Below are 18,348 nucleotides of genomic sequence, written 5' to 3'. Positions count from 1 at the left end.
CAAAACACCAGCAGAAATTCTCCCTGTCTCCTTGGTGCCCTGGCCTTATGGGTAGAGACTACCTGGCCCACCTGTTTGGCCCCCTCAGCTCCTGGGCACAAGGATACAAGAGCCATACTGCCTCCTCCCCGGGGTCCCATGATGGGCCAGCCCGCCCCAGGGTTCCCCTGGGAGCCTCCACCTCAGACACAGCCTTTCACCTGTGCCAGCCAGGTCCCACCCACCCACTGCCCCAGCCTCTGCTTGACTCAGGCAGTAGCAGGTCGCAGTTGGGAGCAGAAGGGAAACGGCATGTTTAAGTGGCCTTATTCCCAGAATCCCAGCTCCAGAGCTGTGTCTGAAAGGGAGATGAACTACTTCATCCGTAACATGTCAGGGGCAGGGGAGCTGGAAGGGCAAGTCTGTTTCCAGGTGAGAAATAATGAACAACTTTTTCTTCTTTTCTTTTTTGAGACAGGGTCTCGCTCTGTCACCCAGGCTGGAGTGCAGTGGTGCAATCACGGCTCACTGTAGCCTCAACCTCCTGGGCTCAAGCAGTCCTCCCACCTCGTGCTCCCAAGTAGCTGAGAGCACAGTCTTGAGACTGACTATCATCCAATTAGAAATTATATATATATAATTAGTAGAGACGGGGTTTCACCATGTTGGCCAGGCTGGCCTCAAACTCCTGACCTCAAGCGATCCACCTGCCTCAGCCTCCCAAAGTGTTGGGATTACAGGAGTGAGCCACCGCACCTGGCCAACATTTTCTTTTTAAGATGGAGAGACCAACTGGGTGCAGTGGCTCTTGCCTGTAATCCCAGCACTTTGGGAGACTGAAGTGGGAGAATTTCTTGAGCCCAGGAGTTCGAGACCAGCCTGGCCAACATAGAAGTACCCTGTCTCTACAGAAAAAAAAAAAAAAAAAAAAAAAAAATTAGCTGGGCGTGGTGGTGTGGGCCTGTAGTGCCAGCTACTTGGGAGGTGAGGCAGAAGAATTGCTTGAGTCCAAGAAGTCAAAGCTGTAGTGAACCATGATCATGCCACTGCCCTCCAGCCTGGGTGACAGAGCAAGACCCTGTCTAAATAAATAAATAAATAAATAAATAAATAAATAAAAAGATGGAGAGGCCTTTAGTTTGTTGAAATGAGAAAGGGACAAAAGTAGTCAGAAGGGAAGGGTTGGAGATTTGAGGTGAGGCCACTTCTAAGCAAGTGGGAGGCAGCTATGGGGTCCTTCAGGCCTGGGCTGGGGAGGTTGGCTTGGACAGCAGGCCCCTGTGTCTTCCCCCGGGGGAGGGGGAAGGAATAGTGGGTGTAAACACAGATATGTTTGAGGGAGTGGGCAGAAGGTGACCACTCCTTGGTCTCATTTTCCTACCTTCCTAACCTGGCTAATCCCTACAGCCTTCGCTGGTTGGGAGGTTCCTTTATGGACCATTTCTTTTTTTTTTTTTTTTTTATGGGGGACGGAGTCTCACTCTGTCGCCCAGGCTGGAGTGCAGTGGTGCGATCTTGGCTCACTGTGACCTCTGCCTCCCAGGTTCAAGCGATTCTCCTGCCTCAGCCTCCCGAGTAGCTGGGACTACAGGCACATGCCACCACGCCCAGCTAATTTTTGTATTTTTATTAGAGACGGGGTTTCACTGTGTTGGCCAGACTGGTCTGAAACTCCTGACCTCAAGTGATCCTCCTGCCTCAGCTTCCTAAAGTGCCGGGATTACAGGTATGAGCCAACACGCTTGGCCCCTTGTGGACCATTTCTGATCCCTCCTGGCCCCAGTGGCCCTGCTGGGTCTCTGCCAACATTACTTAGAGCACAGGCCGTGTGAGCCCTGAGGAGGCCCCACCCCAGCTCCCACCCCGCCCTGGAGGAGCAGGCCATGCAGGCAGCCGCATGAGGTCACCCAGAGGCTGGGGACGGAGTCCAGAGCCGAGGGCACCCAATTGAAACCCAAAATCAGAAAAGCAGAAGTGCAGGCCTGCTTCTTCCCCATCCCCATGGGTGTGGAAACCCAGGGCCCACTCAGTTCACAGAAGCAGCCCTGTGACGGGGTAGGGTTGACAGCTCTGTTCTACAGATGAAGAAACTGAGGCCCAGAAATTCAAGCGGCTGCTCGGCGAGAAGCTGAAGTAGAGCCTAGACAACAGCCCAAGTCTCTGGACTCCAGCTCCACTCTTTTTCCCTTTGAATCAATGGAAGCTTCTGCCCCAAGAAAAAGGTCTCACCTAAAACCATTACGTTTGGAATCTCCCCCGACATCCTTGCAGTAAGATTACACTGAGCCAGCCGGGCTGCTCATGCCTGTAGTCCCAGCATTTTGGGAGGCCAAGGCGGGCAGATCACTTGAGGTTGGGAGTCTGAGACCAGCCTGGCCAACACAATGAAACCCCGTCTCTACTAAAAATACAAAAATTAGCTGGGTATGGTGGCAGGCACCTGTAATCACAGCTACTCAGGAGGCTGAGGCAGGAGAATCACTTGAGCCTTGGAGGTGGAGATTGCAGTGAGCTGAGACTGAGCCACTGCACTCTAGCCTGGGTGACAGAGTGAGACTTCATACCAAAAAAAAAAAAGATTACACTGAGCCTTGACACCTCACCTGGGCTGCAGTCAAATCACCCAAGGAGCTTTAAAATTAAACACCTTCCCCAGGCCCCGGTCCAAACCACTTCCATCAGAATCTCAGAGGGCTGAACTAGGCACGGCTCCCCAAAGCCTACTGAGGCTTGAGGCCCAGGACCCTGTGGGGTCACCCCTGGGTCCCCTGATCCTGGCCCTGGATGTGCAGCTCTGGGCCAGGCCGGGATGGGTAAAGGGAGACCCAGTTTCTGTCCTGGAGAACATGTGATAAATAGGGGCTGGAAATTTGTAGAAATTTGTAGACCTATTTTTGAATTGTATTTTCTCTATTTCCAAAGCTGTAGTAGGTAACAAGATTAAAAGCATTAGGCTTTATAAGTATAGTTGCAAACCCAAATTTTAGTCAAGGCATAAAAATGCTCTAAATGGCTAATACACTTTCTTACTACATGATCAGTTTTATTCTACATATAATTCTAAAGAATTAAAGCCTTCTTTACACATATGAGTAGGCTATTTTGGGTTTTATGGTTTATTAAATAACTGTAGGTGATTCACTGCTCAGTTCTAGCTATGATCACTTCAGGTGAACCTGCAGCTAAAGGATGAGGCTTATCCACTGATAGCAGAGTACTGTGGATAGGACAGCATGGCATCCCAGCTCTGATCATGAACAATGGGATCAGAGCTAGGACTCGGTATCTCTGTCCTTCAGCTAGCCATGGTGACAGGACATGGCCCCAACTGTGTCTCCGACATTCGAGAATTATTTGCAGGGTAGATATGCAAGAATAAATGATGTTCTTAACATCACAGCAATTGCTTAAAAGCAGTGCCTTTCATACTTCTTTTTGACTCTGACCCTCAGTCACATACACATTTTTTCATAGCAGCCCAGTACACATATTCGAAAGCTTTCTGAAATACTGTTTTACCTTATTATGTGGGAAGCATTCTGATATTTTCTGTGTTAGCCTACTGCATTACATTTTTTTTTTTTTTTTTGAGACGGAGTCTGGCTCTGTTGCCCAGGCTGGAGTGCAGTGGTACGATCTCGATTCACTACAACCTCCGCCTCCCTCATTCAAGCAATTCTCCTGCCTCAGCCTCCCAAGTAGCTGGGACTACAGTCACACGCCACCATGCCCAGCTAATTTTTTTGTATTTTTAGTTGAGATGAGGTCTTATCGTGTTGGCCAGAGTGGTCTCAATCTACTGACCTCATGATCTGCCTGCCTCGGCCTCCCCAAGTGCTGGGATTACAGGCATGAGCCACTGCCTAACTGCATTACATTTTATTTTTTAAAAAGCTGAATAAGATCCAGTATTTATTTTGTAGTCACTAAAGAGTTGGGACCAACTGTTTGAAAATACTATTTTGAGGTATCCATGGGGTCTTACACTATACCTGGAATGATAAGAGGACCTGAAAGGGTGTTTTTAGGAATATGTTTTTGCGGGGAGAGTACATCCGATCCCCTTCTTTTTCCCTTAAGTATAAACTTGAAAAACTTGAGAAAATGGTAGGTGAGTAATTTATATGTATGGTTTCATGTGTATATTTGAAGTATTAATACATGAAAGCAGTGAATAATAGTATCTAACATGTAATAGGTACTTAATATGTGTTAGTTTTCTTTCTGCAGGCATATCTTGGTTGTTTAATTGTAAACAATTAGCTTTAGCTTTTAACTTAGCTTATAGACTTCTACTTAGCTTTTAGACTTCAAAAGTTCTATTTATCTTAACTTACTTTGAGTGATTAATTTTAGTTATTGAAAGACAGTTGATCAGATGAAATTTACATCTTTGATTGACATAAACAATGCAGTCTTTTTATGTTTTTGGTCAGGTACTGGTAGTTAACTCTCAAGGAGAAATTTCACGGTTGAGCATCAAAAAGGAAGTGGTCACGAAAGGAAATATCAACAATTATCTTAAATTGGGTCAAGAAGGGAAGTATCGCATCTACCACAATCAATACTCCACCAATTCATTTGCTTTGAATGAGCACCAGCACAGAGAAGATCATGATAAGAAAAGGCATCTTGCACATAAATTCTGTCTGACTCCAGCAGGAGAGTTCAAATGGAACGGTTCTGTCCATGGGTCCAAAGTTCTTACTATATCTACTCTGAGACTGACTATCACCCAATTAGAAAACAACATCCCTTCATCCTTTCTTCATCCCAATTGGGCATCACATAGGTAAAGGAAACTGAGGTTAATTTATTGCTGTAGATATACTAAATGTTTATAAAATGATTGTTGTAGATGTGCACTTGAAAACGTCATTACCAATGAGTTGAATGAAGTCAATGTGGTCAGCAGACAGGACGTTAGAGGTGTAAGTGTACTTCTAACTTACTGAACCAACACCACTATTTGGAGGATTAGGAGTCAGAGTCTTTATCCCTGGAATCAGATGGAGGCCAAAGTTACAACTACTGTGCTTTTAATTTAAGGTCAATGTAGTGAAATAATTTCTTTCATTTCTTCTGAAATATAAGGCAAATTGGATCAAGGCAGTTCAGATGTGTAGCAAACCCAGAGAATTTGCATTGGTTTTAGCCATTTTAGAGTGTGCCGTTAAACCAGTTGTGATGCTACCAATATGGCAGAAATCTTTAGGACATACCAGGTAAGTGAATTCTGAGCCTTGTAAATGAGGAATATTGGACTCCCTTTTGAAATATTAGCATATTAATAATGAAAGCTAATGTATTTAAGAGGCCATATTAAAGACTTTACTTTTGGCCTCATTTTCTTCTTAGATAAGTTGTAAAACATGAATGAATATTATTAGTTCTTTTTTTTTTTTTTTTTTTTTTTTAGACAGTGTCTTGCACTGTTGCCCGGGCTGGTGTGCAGTGGCACAATCTCAGCTCACTGCAACCTCCACCTCTTGAGTTCAAATGATTCTCCTGCCTCAGCCTCCGAAGCAGCTAGGATTATAAGTGCCCACCACTATGTCCGGCTAATTTTTTGTCTGTCACCCAGGCTGGAGTGCAGTGGTACCATCACAGCTCACTGCAGCCCTGACCTCCCTGGGCTAAGGTTGTCCTCTTACCTCAGCCTCCCAAATAGTTGAGACTACAAATGCATTCCACTATGCCTAGCTAATTTTTGTATTCTTTGTAGACACAGGGTCTCATTATGTTGCCCAGGCTGTTCTCGAACTCTAGGCTCGAGCGACCTGCCTGCCTCAGCCTACCAAAGTGTTGGGATTATAGTCATGATACATTTCTGATAACAGAGCAATTAGTGCAATGGTTGCTATAACATTTTAGAGGATGGTTTGACAAAAACAAAGTTAAAAATGCAATTTGACTCCTTCCTGATACTGTAGAGAAACTTTTACCCTGTGTACATGAGAAGACATTGTAGCAGAGTGTTCCTTATAATATTATTTCATAATGGTGAAATTTGGAAATAATTCCTAAGTACTCATAATCAGGCACGTTTAAATTGTGTTATTTCATAATGGACTATTATGTAGCAGTGAAAAACACACTAGAGCAACAAGTGTCGAGATTGAATCTCAAAAGTTTACAATAGAATGAAAACATTTGGAGAGGGTGGGAGAGGTACAAGGGTTGAAAAATTACCTATTGCGTACAGTGTTTACTATACGGGTAATGAGTAACTAGAAACCCAGTTCTCCCCAGTGCACATAGACTCCTTGAATCTAAAATAAAATAAAAATTTTTAAAAAGAGAAAACAGTTCCATCACTAAAAACACATAACGAAAAATGTATATACTACATACATGTGTGTAGAGTTTAAAAGTGTGTGTGATGATACAATGTTACAGTATTGTTTAGGGATATAGACATTTGTAAAATTTTAAAGAAATGCAAGGGCTATATGCTTGAAATGTAAGAAATATACTTCTAAATAAATAAGTGCTCAAATGTAAATCATAATGAGAACCAGAAAACATTTTGATCTGGATGTTCATGAAAGTACTACATATATTGAAATTTGTGAGATGCAATTAGACTTCCTAGGAGAAGTTGCTAGCCGTTAAGGCTTATGTTAGAAAAGAAAAACTGCAAATTAATTAGCTAGGGGTACATCTCAAGGAACCAACCTAAAGAAAGAAAATATTAAAGATGAGAAAACGTGATGAAATAGAAAAGAAACATACCTTAGATCCCATTATGTTTTACAAGCCTCTGATAAGATTATCAAGGGGGGAAAAATAATACAGCACAAATAACCAATATCAAGAATAAAAAAAAGAGGTATACTAACCAATGTTTCTGATTCTCTTTTACTAGAACTTGGAATTTTAAAGCCTTCACAGGGTCCACTAATATAGTATTCAGGTTTCCTACATCCACAAAGAAAGGGGTCCACCTAGAAGGAGTGGACCAAGATGGTGGAATAGAAGTCCCCACCTGATCGTGCCCCACCTTCCATCCCCACCGCTACAGAAAGGGGCCCACCGAGCTCCCTTTGGGTGGGGGAAGGGTTGGGAAGGACGCCACAGTGATCTCAGTCCTTAGTAGGGCAGAAGCCACACTCAGGCAGGAGAAGGATTTCTGGTTGTTTATCACTGCACCTGTCATTAAGGTGATGGCAGGACCAGATGAGTTCATAAGGTTTTTCTTAAGTTTCAGGAACCAGATAGTTCTTTCTAAATTTTTTCTACCAGAATAGAAAAAGGAGGAAATTTTACAGATTATTGTTTTTCTTAGTGTGAAGCTGTTAGAAAACTTGATAAATAGAAATAGACAAATAGAAAATTATGGCCCTGTCTCCTTTATTAATATTTATTATAATAATTAATAGCAAATAGGCATGTCTACAAGAAATCTCAAAACATTGGTATGCAGATATATTCAGGAGTAAATTTAAAGAATAAGAAACCATGCTAAATTGGCTTCACCTTAGACACCAATCTCCAGGAGATTACTAATACCCTACTATTTTAAGAAGTCAAAGAAAGGCTGGAGCTGGTGGCTCATGCCTGTAATCCCAGCACTTTGGGTGGCCAAGGTGAGTGGATCACTTGAGCCCAGGAGTTTAAGACCAGCTTGGCCAACATGGTGAAACCCCATCTCTACTAAAAATACAAAAATTAGTGGGGCACAGTGGTGCATGCCTGTAGTCCCAGCTACTAGGATGCTGAGACAGGAGAATCGCTTGAACCTGGGAGGCAGAGGTTGCAATGAGCTGAGATCGCACCACTGCACTCCAGTCTGGGCAACAGAGCAAGACGCTGTCTCAAAAAGCAAAAAGTCAAAGAAAGGAAACCTTTTGATCATCTCATTAGATGCCAAGAAGGTATTTTTGTCTAAGTTCATTATGATTTATTGTTTTTTTTTTTAATTTTGAATTTTTTTTGGCTGGGCGTGGTGGTTCATACCTATAATCCCAGCACTTTGGGAGGCCGAGGTGGGTGGATCACCTGAGGTCAGGAGTTTGAGACCCACCTGGCCAACATGGCGAACTCCCATCTCTACTAAAAATACAAAACTTAGCCGGATATGGTGGCACACGCCTATAGTCCCAGCTACTTGGGAGGCTGAGGCAGGAGAATCACTTGAACCTGGGAGGCAGAGGTTGCAGTGAGCCGAGATCATGCCACTGCACTCCAGCCTGGGAGATAGAGTGAGACTCTGTCTCAAAACAAAACAAAACAAAAAATGACTACTAGGAAATTTCTATTTATATAGCTTGCATTCTATTTCTGATGGACAGCCCTCTCCAGGAAGTCTCAGCGCTTCAGAGGGAAGGGGGACAGTTCCCCTTTGGGTAAAGCTATTTCATAGTGCTGAAAGCATGATGATCCCCCCTCTAGTATACAGGTGTGGATTCAGTAGATGCTTGATAATTCAATTCTTATTTGGTACTATTATTGACAAAGGAAAACGATAAAGGAAATATTTTTCTCCTCGCCCATCTTTTAGCTTTCTCCCTTTGTCTCATAACCATGTCCACCAACGAGAATGCTAATACACCAGCTGCCCGTCTTCACAGATTCAAGAACAAGGGAAAAGACAGTACAGTGAGTACCTTCTGTTGCTTTCCTGTGGTGGTGTTTAAATGGGAGGACATTTGGAAAGGGGTGAAAACTTAGGGATCTTTTTAAAAATACCCTCACTTAGCAACAAAAACTGATGTGATAGGTGAAACAGCATGTTATCTTTTCTCAAGGAAATGAGGCGTCGCAGAATAGAGGTCAATGTGGAGCTGAGGAAAGCTAAGAAGGATGACCAGATGCTGAAGAGGAGAAACGTAAGCTCATTTCCTGATGATGCTACTCCGCTGCAGGAAAACCGCAACAACCAGGTGAAACATGTATTTTAGTGTATGAGTTACATGAAATCCAGGAAATCAGTAGGAACTTTTCTTAGAAATTCAAGTAAACTTAACATTTCTAGTCTTATGGTTTTAACTATCTGTGAAGATCTTTTTCTCTGTTTGCAATTAGTAATTGTCTTCTTTCCTGCCTTCCATAATCCACTGAAGCTGATTTAGGATCTTCCTTTAGCTCTGACCTTCCTTCAGACTTCCCTGCATTTCTAGCTGCTAGCTGGGTATCTTGACCTGACCAGTGTGTCCAGAGCCAACCAGTTTCTGGTTTATTTCTTTTTTCTTTTTCCTACATAGAGTCTTGCTCTGTTGCCCAGGCTGGAGTGCAGTGGCACAATCTCGGCTCACTGTAGCCTCCACCTCCTAGTTTCAAGCAACTCTCCTGCCTCAGCCTCCCAAGTAGCTGGGATTACAGGCATGCACCACCACACTTGGCTAATTTTTGTATTTTTAGTAGAGACAGGGTTTCACCATGTTGGCCAGGCTGGTCTCGAACTCCTGACCTTGTTATCCGCCCACCTGGGCCTCCTGAAGTGCTGAAATTACAGGTGTGAGCCACCACGTCCAGCCCATTTCTGGTTTATTTCTGCTATTTTTGTTAGTCTCTGTTTTTTTTTTTTTTTATTCGTCACCAGCTTTGTTCAGGACTTTCCTCCTGAAATATTTACAGTAGCCTCCTAATTTATCATTTCCTTCTTTCTGTGCCCTGTCTCTAAAAATAAAAATCCATACTCTGGCCAGGCACGGTGGCTCACACCTGTAATCCCAGCATTTTGGGAGGCCAAGGTGGGTGGATCATCTGAGGTCAGGAGTTCGAGACCAGCCTGGCCAACATGGTGAAACCCTGTCTCTACTAAAGATACAAAAAAATTAGCTGGGCTTGGTGGTGGGCGCCTGTAATCTCAGCTACTTGGGAAGCTGAGACAGGAGAATCGCTTGAACCTGGGAGGCGGAGGTTGCAGTGAGCCAAGATTGCACCACTGCACTCTAGCCTGGGCAACAAGCGCAAAACTCTGTCTAAATAATAATAATAATAATAATAATATCATCATCATCATCATCATCCATACTCCATGAAGGCCTTCCACAAAGTAGACCTATCTTAGATTTTCAAATTTATCTTTCATCTTTCAAAGATAACTGGGCACTTTCCTACTTCTTTTTCTCACAATATGCTCAATATGCTTCCTTTTTTTTTTTTTTTTTTCTTTTTTTTGAGACAAAGCCTCACTCTGTCATTGAGGCTGGAGCGCAATGGTGCCATCTTGGCTCACTGTAACCGCTGCCTCCTGGATTCAAGTAATACTCGTGCCTCAACCTCCCGATTAGCTGGGATTATAGGCACGCACCACCATGCCCAACTAATTTTCTTTTTTTTTTAGTAGAGACGGGGTTTCGCCATGTTGGCCAGGCTGGTGTCAAGCTCCTGACCTCAGGTGATCCGCCCGCCTCGGCCTCCCAAAATGCTGGGATTACAGGCATGAGCCACTGCGCACAGCCACATTATGCTTCCTTTAGCCCTTCAGCACTCCACATTTATCTTTTTTTTTTTTTTTTAATTGAATACTACCTATGTTCTATTTCTAGGATACTAACACTAATAGAGGTGAGTAATGCTTAAAGCTCATCTTCTCCTTATAGCACTCCTTAGCCTAGCAGGAAAGACACTCCTTTCCCAGGATTCTCTAGCGCCCTGGTTCTGCACCCAAAATGGGGAGTAAATGCTGTGTAGCCCATCTGTTTACCACTTGTTTTACGCTGTTTGCTTGTCACATTTCCTCTGTGAGGCATCAAGCTCCTGGAGAGACAGGGGTACTGTCTTTTTAAATTATGGGTAGCACTGGTTCTCAAACCTCCTTTCTACTGTGATTCACAACATAAAACATTTTTTTTATAGGGTGCAGGGGATGGGTCTTGCTCTGCTGCCCAGGCTGGAGTGCAGTGACGTGATCTCAGCTCACTGCAGCCTCCGCCTCCTGGATTCAAGCGATTCTCCTGCCACCTTCTCCCGAGAAGCTGGGATTACAGGGGCCCGCCACCACGCCTGGCTAATTTTTGCATTTGTAGTAGAGATGGGGATTCACCATGTTTCCCAGTCTGGTCTCGAACGCCTGACCTCAGGTGATCTACCGCCTCGGCCTCCCAAAGTGCTGGGATTACAGGCGTGAGCCACTGAGCCTGGACACACGTAACACATTTATATTTGCAACAACACTTAACTGTGGGCATACATAGATTATAAAATTAGATATGAAAATCCTCAGAATGTTGCTTATAACTTCATGTCTTTCTCTCTCAAAGTATATCTGAATGCAAGTGATTGAGATTAATGTAGGAATAATCTTCAGTCTGCTCTGATTTTTTTTTTTTTTTTTTGAGACAAGGTCTTGCATGGTGACAGGCGCACACTACCGTGCCTGGATAATTTTTTAAAAAAATTTTTTGTAGGGTGGGGAGGTCTCATTATGTTGCTCAGGCTGGTCTCGAACTCCTGAGCTCAACCCATCCTCCCTCCTGAGACTCCCAAAGTGCTAGGATTATAGGTTCATGTGAGCCACCGTGCCTGGCTTTCTAGATCATTTTTAAAATTGTTCAAAGCTGCCTTTTTTAGCAACAAAACACTTGGATATTCCATAACTTGAGACTCCAGTGAGTCCTGACACTGAGTTTGGAAACTGTTCTACATATAAAATAATGAATATTTAACAGGCAAAATTAAATGTAGGGCTAAATTTTTAGTAGCTGGCTATAAGCCCAACAATGTTTACACTTGCCTTCCCAGTGGTAAGTGTGGATTTTATTGTTTGTATTTAATCTTAATGATAAGGTGCAAAATTTCATTTTTCTTCTAGGGCACTGTAAATTGGTCTGTTGATGACATTGTCAAAGGCGTAAATAGCAACAATGTGGAAAATCAACTCCAAGCTACTCAAACTGCCAGGTAAGTCTGTCTGCGATAGCATGGGTAACCTAATAAATTAGTGTTTTTAGATTTTTTGGGGGGTAGGCAGGAATAGACAGACAGATAGTGTAAGGAAAGATTAGGTTAGCCAGCCATAAGCCAAATAGTTTCTTATTTATTAATTTTTTTGAGAGGGGAGCTTTGCTGTTTTGCCCAGGCTGGTCCCAAATGCCTGGGTTCAAGCAATCCTCTCACCTCAGCCTCCTGAAGTGCTGGGATTACAGGTGTGTGCCATTGCACCCGCCCATAAAGTTTTTATCAAAGTAATGTTTCAAGTCACTGGCAGGGAAAGGAAGAAATAAATAGTAAGTGGGATTGAGACATCCATTTAGAATGATAGATCCATTTAGGAGATAAGTATAATTTGACCTTTGCCTTCTGTCATACACAGTTATGATATAATAGAAAGGATTAATAATTTCTATAGCTTGACAGAACAAATTTCAATGGTAAATGATTAAAAAGTTCTAGGCTGGGCGCGGTGACTCCTGCCTATAATCCCAGCACTTTGGGAGGCCAAAGGGTGGGTTACTTGAGCCCAGGAGTTTGAGACCAGCCTGGGCAACCTGGTGAGACCCCATCTCTATGAAAAATGAAAAAAAATTACCCAGGTGTGGTGGTACACACTTGTAGCCCAGCTACTAAGGAGGCTGAGGTGGGAGGATCACTTGAGCCCAGGAGGTCGAGGCTGCAGTGAGCTATGATCGTGGCACTGCACTCTAGCCTGGGTGGAGTGAGATCCTGCCTCAAAAAAACAAAAAGTGCTTAACCACAACTATCAGGGAGAACAAATTCAATTACTAATGAGAGTATAACCCTGTCAGAATGTCAAAAGTTTTTTTAAAAAGTGACAAGATCTGTAGAAGATTTCTGCAGGGCTGCAGAGGAAGGTAATCAACATTAATTTTTGGAAAAATGATAGTTAATTATACCACATACATAGTACCGTACGAGTAATCTGTTCAGCTTCTCTCAGGTTCCAGAATGTCTCAGCATTTAGTGATTTACTTAAAAGGTTGTCTGAAGTTCTAAACTCTTGAATTGCATTTTAAATTGGTTTTTAGACAAGCTCCTTTTGTTAATCACTTTCAACTTTTTTCTTTTTGTTCCCCTTTAGGAAACTACTTTCTAGAGGAAAGCAACCCTCCATAGACAACATAATCCGGGCTGGTTTGATTCCAAAATTTGTGTCCTTCTTGGGCAGAACTGATTCTGATTGTAGTCCCATTCAGTTTGAGTCTTTGGGCACTCACTAACATTGCTTCTGGGACATCAGAACAGACCAAGGCTGTGGTAGATGGAGGTGCCATCCCAGCGTTCATCTCTCTGTTAGCATCTCCCCATGCTCACATCAGTGAACAAGCCGTCTGGGCTCTAGGAAACATTGCAGGTACTTGGACTTGAAGTTCTTTTGACTGAATGTATCTAAGCGTAATAAGTTGGAAGAAAGGCCTTATTATAAGCAATAATGACTTTGTCAAGTTTTGAGCTTGCTTTCAAGTCGTTATTAGGAATGAAAGTGTCGTCTTTACAAAGGCAGCAGAGGGGCATCTAAGTACGCTTGGGAGTTTTTGCTGGTGCATCAGTCACTGAACGTTGATGGTGTTGGACAAAATAATAAAATTAATCTTGCCTTATTTTTCAGGTGACGGCTCAGTGTTCCGAGACTTGGTTATTAAGTATGGTGCAGTTGACCCACTGTTGGCTCTGCTTGCGGTTCCTGATATGTCATCTTTAGCAGTAAGTTACTAACATGAATAAAGTTACTCACTTCTTCATTCTAATTTCCCCCATCTTCTCAAAAGACAGAACCTCTCATTGCCTATTTTTTTCCCCTAGCGTGGCTCCTTACGTAATCTTACCTGGACACTTTCAAATCTTTGCCGCAACAAGAATCCTGCAGCCCCGATAGATGCTGTTGAGCAGATTCTTCCTACCTTAGTTCGTCTCCTGCATCATGATGATCCAGAAGTATTAGCAGATACCTGCTGGGCTATTTCCTACCTTACTGACGGTCCGAATGAACGAATTGACATGGTCATGAAAACAGGAATTGTGCCCCAACTTGTGAAGCTTCTAGGAGCTTCTGAATTGCCAATTGTGGTAAGTTATTTACTTGTAGATTAGGACGTAATTATAAGAAGCATGGTCAAGGCTGGGCGCGGTGGCTCACGCCTGTATAATCCCGTATAATCCCAGCACTTTGGGAGACCGAGGCGGGTGGATCAGCTGAGGTCAGGAGTTCGAGACCAGCCTGGCCAACATGGTGAAACCCCATCTCTACTAAAAATACAAAGAAATTAACTGGACGTGGTGGCATGCACTTTAATCCCAAGGCAGGAGAATTGCTTGAACCCGGGAGGCGGAGGCTGCAGTAAGCCGAGATTATGCCATTGCACTCCAGCCTGGGTACAGAATTTCTGAAGTGCTGAGAAAAAAATAAGGTAACCAGCATCAACAATTTTTCCTTTTCAGACTCCTACCTTAAGAGCCATAGGGAATATTGTCACTGGTACAGATGAACAGACTCAGGTTGTGACTGATGCAGGAGCACTCGCTGTCTTTCCCAGCCTGCTCACCAACCCCAAAACTAACATTCAGAAGGAAGCTACATGGACAATGTCAAACATCACAGCTGGCCGTCAGGACCAGATACAGCAAGTTGTGAATCATGGATTAGTCCCATTCCTTGTCAGTGTTCTCTCTAAGGTAATGAAGTCTTAGGATTTAATCAAGTCATTTTTTAGTATTTATAGAAAACTGTGCTTGATAAGCTTCTTCACGTGCAAGAATCTTGGGTTCTACTTGGAGTCCTTTGCTGAAAAATATCCAGGAACCCCTTTCACTTAAGGTTGGATAGAACCTTGGTCCTTTCAGTCATTGTTTTTGTGAAAAAGTACTCTTGGAATCTTATTTGTGCAACTGTTCTGAAATCAAACCATTTCCTTATGTTGAATAGGCAGATTTTAAGACACAAAAGGAGGCTATATGGGCCATGACCAACTATACTAGTGGTAGAACAGTTGAGCAGATTGTGTACCTCGTTCACTGTGGCATAATAGAACCGTTGATGAACCTCTTAACTGCAAAAGATACCAAGATTATTCTGTTATCCTGGATGCCATTTCAAATATCTTTCAGGTAAGTCCTATCAAGGTGGCTTTGTTTGAATTTGAACTTGATAATAATCAGTTTACTATTTAGACCTGGGGGAGGGCAGCTGTTGTAAGTTTACTCACTAGTAAGCCAAAGATTCAGAAAACCTGTTTAGGTGGGCCACACCTTTGATTAAAAATGTGGCAGGCATTATCAAAGATATAAAAGAGATGACAAGTGGATGATGGGACCTGAATCAAAGTCGGGTGCTTATGTGAACTCATCACACCTGTTCACTTGGTTGATTTAATGTCCCAATTTTCTACTGAATTTTGGTGAAATTAAATTTGAATGACTTGGTGCAGTGGCTCATGCCTGTAATCCCAGCACTTTGGGAGGCCGAGGAGGGTGGATCACCTGAGGTCAGGAGTTCGAGACCAGCCTGGTCAACATGGCGAAACCCTGTCTCTACTAAAGATACAAAAATTAGCCAGGCGTGGTGGCGGGTGCCTATAATTCCAGCTACTCGGGAGGCTGAGGCAGGAGAATTGCTTAAACCCTGGGTGGGGGGCGGAGGTTGCAGTGAGCCAAGATTGCGTCACTTCACCCCAGTCTGGGCGAAAGAGTGAAACTGTCTCAAAAAAAAAAAAAAATTCTGAATGACTTAATTATATTTTTCTTCTGGTTCCACCCCTAATTGATCCAAGCATACCAGCATATGGCACTTTGTCATAGTGATTGGTGGTAGGTAAGCCCTTCTCATCAACTTTGGATTCTAGAGATTTTTATATATAGAAGTTGAGCCTATAGGCTGGGCATGCTGGCTCATGCCTGTAATCCCAGCACTTTGGGAGGCCGAGGCAGGTGGATCATGAGGTCAGGAGTTCAGGACCAGCCTGGCCAACATAGTGAGACCCCGTCTCTACTAAAAATACAAAAACTGAACCAGATGTGGTGGCGGGCACCTGTAATTCCAGCTGCTCAGGAGCTGAGGCAGGAGAATCGCTTGAACCTGGGAGGCGGAAGTTGCAGTGAGCCAAGATTGTGCCATTGCACTCCAACCTGGGCAACAAGAGTGAAACTCTGTCTCCGGAAAAAAAAAAAAAAAAAAATTGAGCCTACAATAATGGATGCTGGCATATCTGTCACTGCGTATAAATAATTTGTCAATATGTGGCCAGTATTTCCTCTTCCCCTCATCTAATCCCCTAAGTTATTTTCAAGTAAATCTGCTATTTCATCTATAGATATTTATGTGTCTCTTAAAAGTTGAAAATTTAAAGAAAAACTAACCTACATACCATTCCATATGCCCAATAAATCCTTAATACCAACACACATTCTGGTCAGACATTTAGTTTAGCACTCCATACGCCATCTTTGCCCTTAGACATCTTGACTACACCTTGTGATGATAAAGGATTTTTTACAGAACAATAAGCCCCTCTTCCCATAGCAGACCAGTTGAACTGGAATGTAGTGTGTTTTAAAAGTTGCCCATGTGATTTTGATACATAGAAAAGGTTGAGAGCTATTGATTGTAAGATCTTTGGCTCCAGTTGAAGTAGTGCTAAAAGCAGGTATAGATCCAATCACATTGAGTTTCAACAAAATATAAAATGGACATAAAACTATGACATGCTTGATGAAGGAACTGTTAAGGTGCTTATTTCTGCCTGACATATCAATATTCAAAATTTTCAATGTTTTCTTCATTAAAACATTCAGAGTATACACCAGTAAACTTGGAATTTTTTTTTTAGGCTGCTGAGAAACTAGGTGAAACTGAGAAACTTAGTATAATGATTGAAGAATGTGGCGGCTTAGACAAAATTGAAGCTCTGCAAAACCATGAAAATGAGTCTGTGTATAAGGCTTCGTTAAGCTTAATTGAGAAGTATTTCTCTGTAGAGGTGAGTAATGGATGGTAATATTAATAATAACTTGGAAACATCTAAAGTCAAGCCCTTTTTTTCACTCATAATTTTAAAAATGAGCCTCATATCTTTGTTAAATATAGTAAAATTATCAGTGTACATAGGATGTAATGTATTTATTTGCCCCTCTGATGTTTGGCTTGATAGTAATAAAATCTTTTTATTTTTTATTTTTTGGTTTCTACAAATTATTTTATTAGAATGTCAGACTCAAAAGGAACTACCAGTAACATGCCTGAAAATGCTATATATGATTTATGCTTGACCCATGACCCCTGCTGTCACTGGATCCAGAGTGTGAACAAGTGAAAAGGAAGTGGAGGGGGGCGGGGACAGCTCTAGCCCTGGCTGGCCAGACGTCGGGCCCACAGACCTGGTCCCCATAACCACCAGGATCCCTACAATGTACACATTCCTAATTCAGGCTCAACTCTCCTTTACCCAAGAGTAAATGCCTCAGGACTCAGTCTGAATCACTGTCCGTCTCGGCTTCTGTCACATCCACACTGAATTTGTACTCCTGGTCACATCCCATGTAAGTGTCACTCATGAAATACAGAGTGTAGTTGTGGGCACCAGTGGCTGGGGCCACAAAGTCCAACTTCACCTTGGCCTTCTGCTGCAGCGTCAGCCTCTTGATGGAGATGAGGCTACTGGACGTGGCATCTCCAGTCACCACCCACCAGCCCTCTTCACGTTTCTGCGGGAAGAGAGGCACAGTGACAGGGCCTGTGACTTCCTCCTCTCGCTGCAGCTGCACCAGCACCACCACTGGCCTGCCACTGCAGATGCTGTCCTTATCTACCACCTCATAAGATAGTTCGATATTAGGGTAGCGGTTACAAAAGCGAGCCACATCTGTAATCTGGTTGTCAGTCAGCTGAAGCAATGCGTTCCATTCTTCATCCTCCGTCTCCAGGATGTCGAAAACACTCTCCACTCCCTTGTCTGTGCAACGTTTGATATGCTCAGAGGTGAAGTGTGGCAGCTGCTTCAGGTATGAGTCCTGGGACCACATGGCTTGAGTGACCCTCTGGGCCAGTTGCATAGCTGCCACAGCAGAGCTGAGCCACCCATTGCAGGAGAGGACATCCACGCAGGCCTGGATAAGCCGGATTGCCTTACTAAGGATTTCCTCCGTATCTGACTGCAACTCAGCACTCAGCTGCATGTGGGACAGGCGAGCCTGCAGGAGCAGGTTGGCCTTGATGTGTGGATCATTGAACTTAGGGTTATTCAGCTTGTGGGGGACCTTCTGAGCCAACTGCCTCAGGAAGTCGTCTTCATGGTGCCGGATGGGAATGTTCTCGTACCCTGCTGCATTGGAGATGATCTCAATAAGCCCTCGAACCTTGGTCTTGGCATTGAGGTGAGATTTTAAAAGTCACCAGATTAGTTTCAAGTGGACAGCCTTGGGCATCTTAGACTATCTGGAGGGTAAGTTAGTGGGTGTCATTGTAGAAGG

General features: G+C 43.3%; 1 protein-coding gene and 1 pseudogene across 1 annotated transcript in view; one reads left to right on the top strand and one right to left on the bottom strand.

Annotated features, from left to right (window-relative positions):
* Nucleotides 1-18,348, top strand: part of LOC102126330 (importin subunit alpha-1-like) — a 31,198-nt gene that overhangs the window by 12,171 nt on the left and 679 nt on the right. The window contains 12 exon segments of the mRNA XM_065531862.2: nt 4,416-4,771; nt 8,483-8,580; nt 8,730-8,864; nt 11,741-11,829; nt 12,968-13,090; nt 13,092-13,240; nt 13,496-13,590; nt 13,690-13,953; nt 14,326-14,559; nt 14,810-14,954; nt 14,957-14,991; nt 16,710-16,859. Coding sequence (XP_065387934.1) covers nt 8,506-8,580; nt 8,730-8,864; nt 11,741-11,829; nt 12,968-13,090; nt 13,092-13,240; nt 13,496-13,590; nt 13,690-13,953; nt 14,326-14,559; nt 14,810-14,954; nt 14,957-14,991; nt 16,710-16,859 — 1,494 coding nt within the window. The 5' untranslated portion in view covers nt 4,416-4,771; nt 8,483-8,505.
* Nucleotides 17,184-18,255, bottom strand: LOC135967901 (U5 small nuclear ribonucleoprotein 200 kDa helicase pseudogene; annotated as a pseudogene).

Source organism: Macaca fascicularis, chromosome 16 (assembly GCF_037993035.2).
Source record: "Macaca fascicularis isolate 582-1 chromosome 16, T2T-MFA8v1.1".
Taxonomy (NCBI): domain Eukaryota; kingdom Metazoa; phylum Chordata; class Mammalia; order Primates; family Cercopithecidae; genus Macaca; species Macaca fascicularis.
Note: the sequence above shows the minus strand (reverse complement) of the source record. Positions and strands in the feature narration are given on the sequence as shown.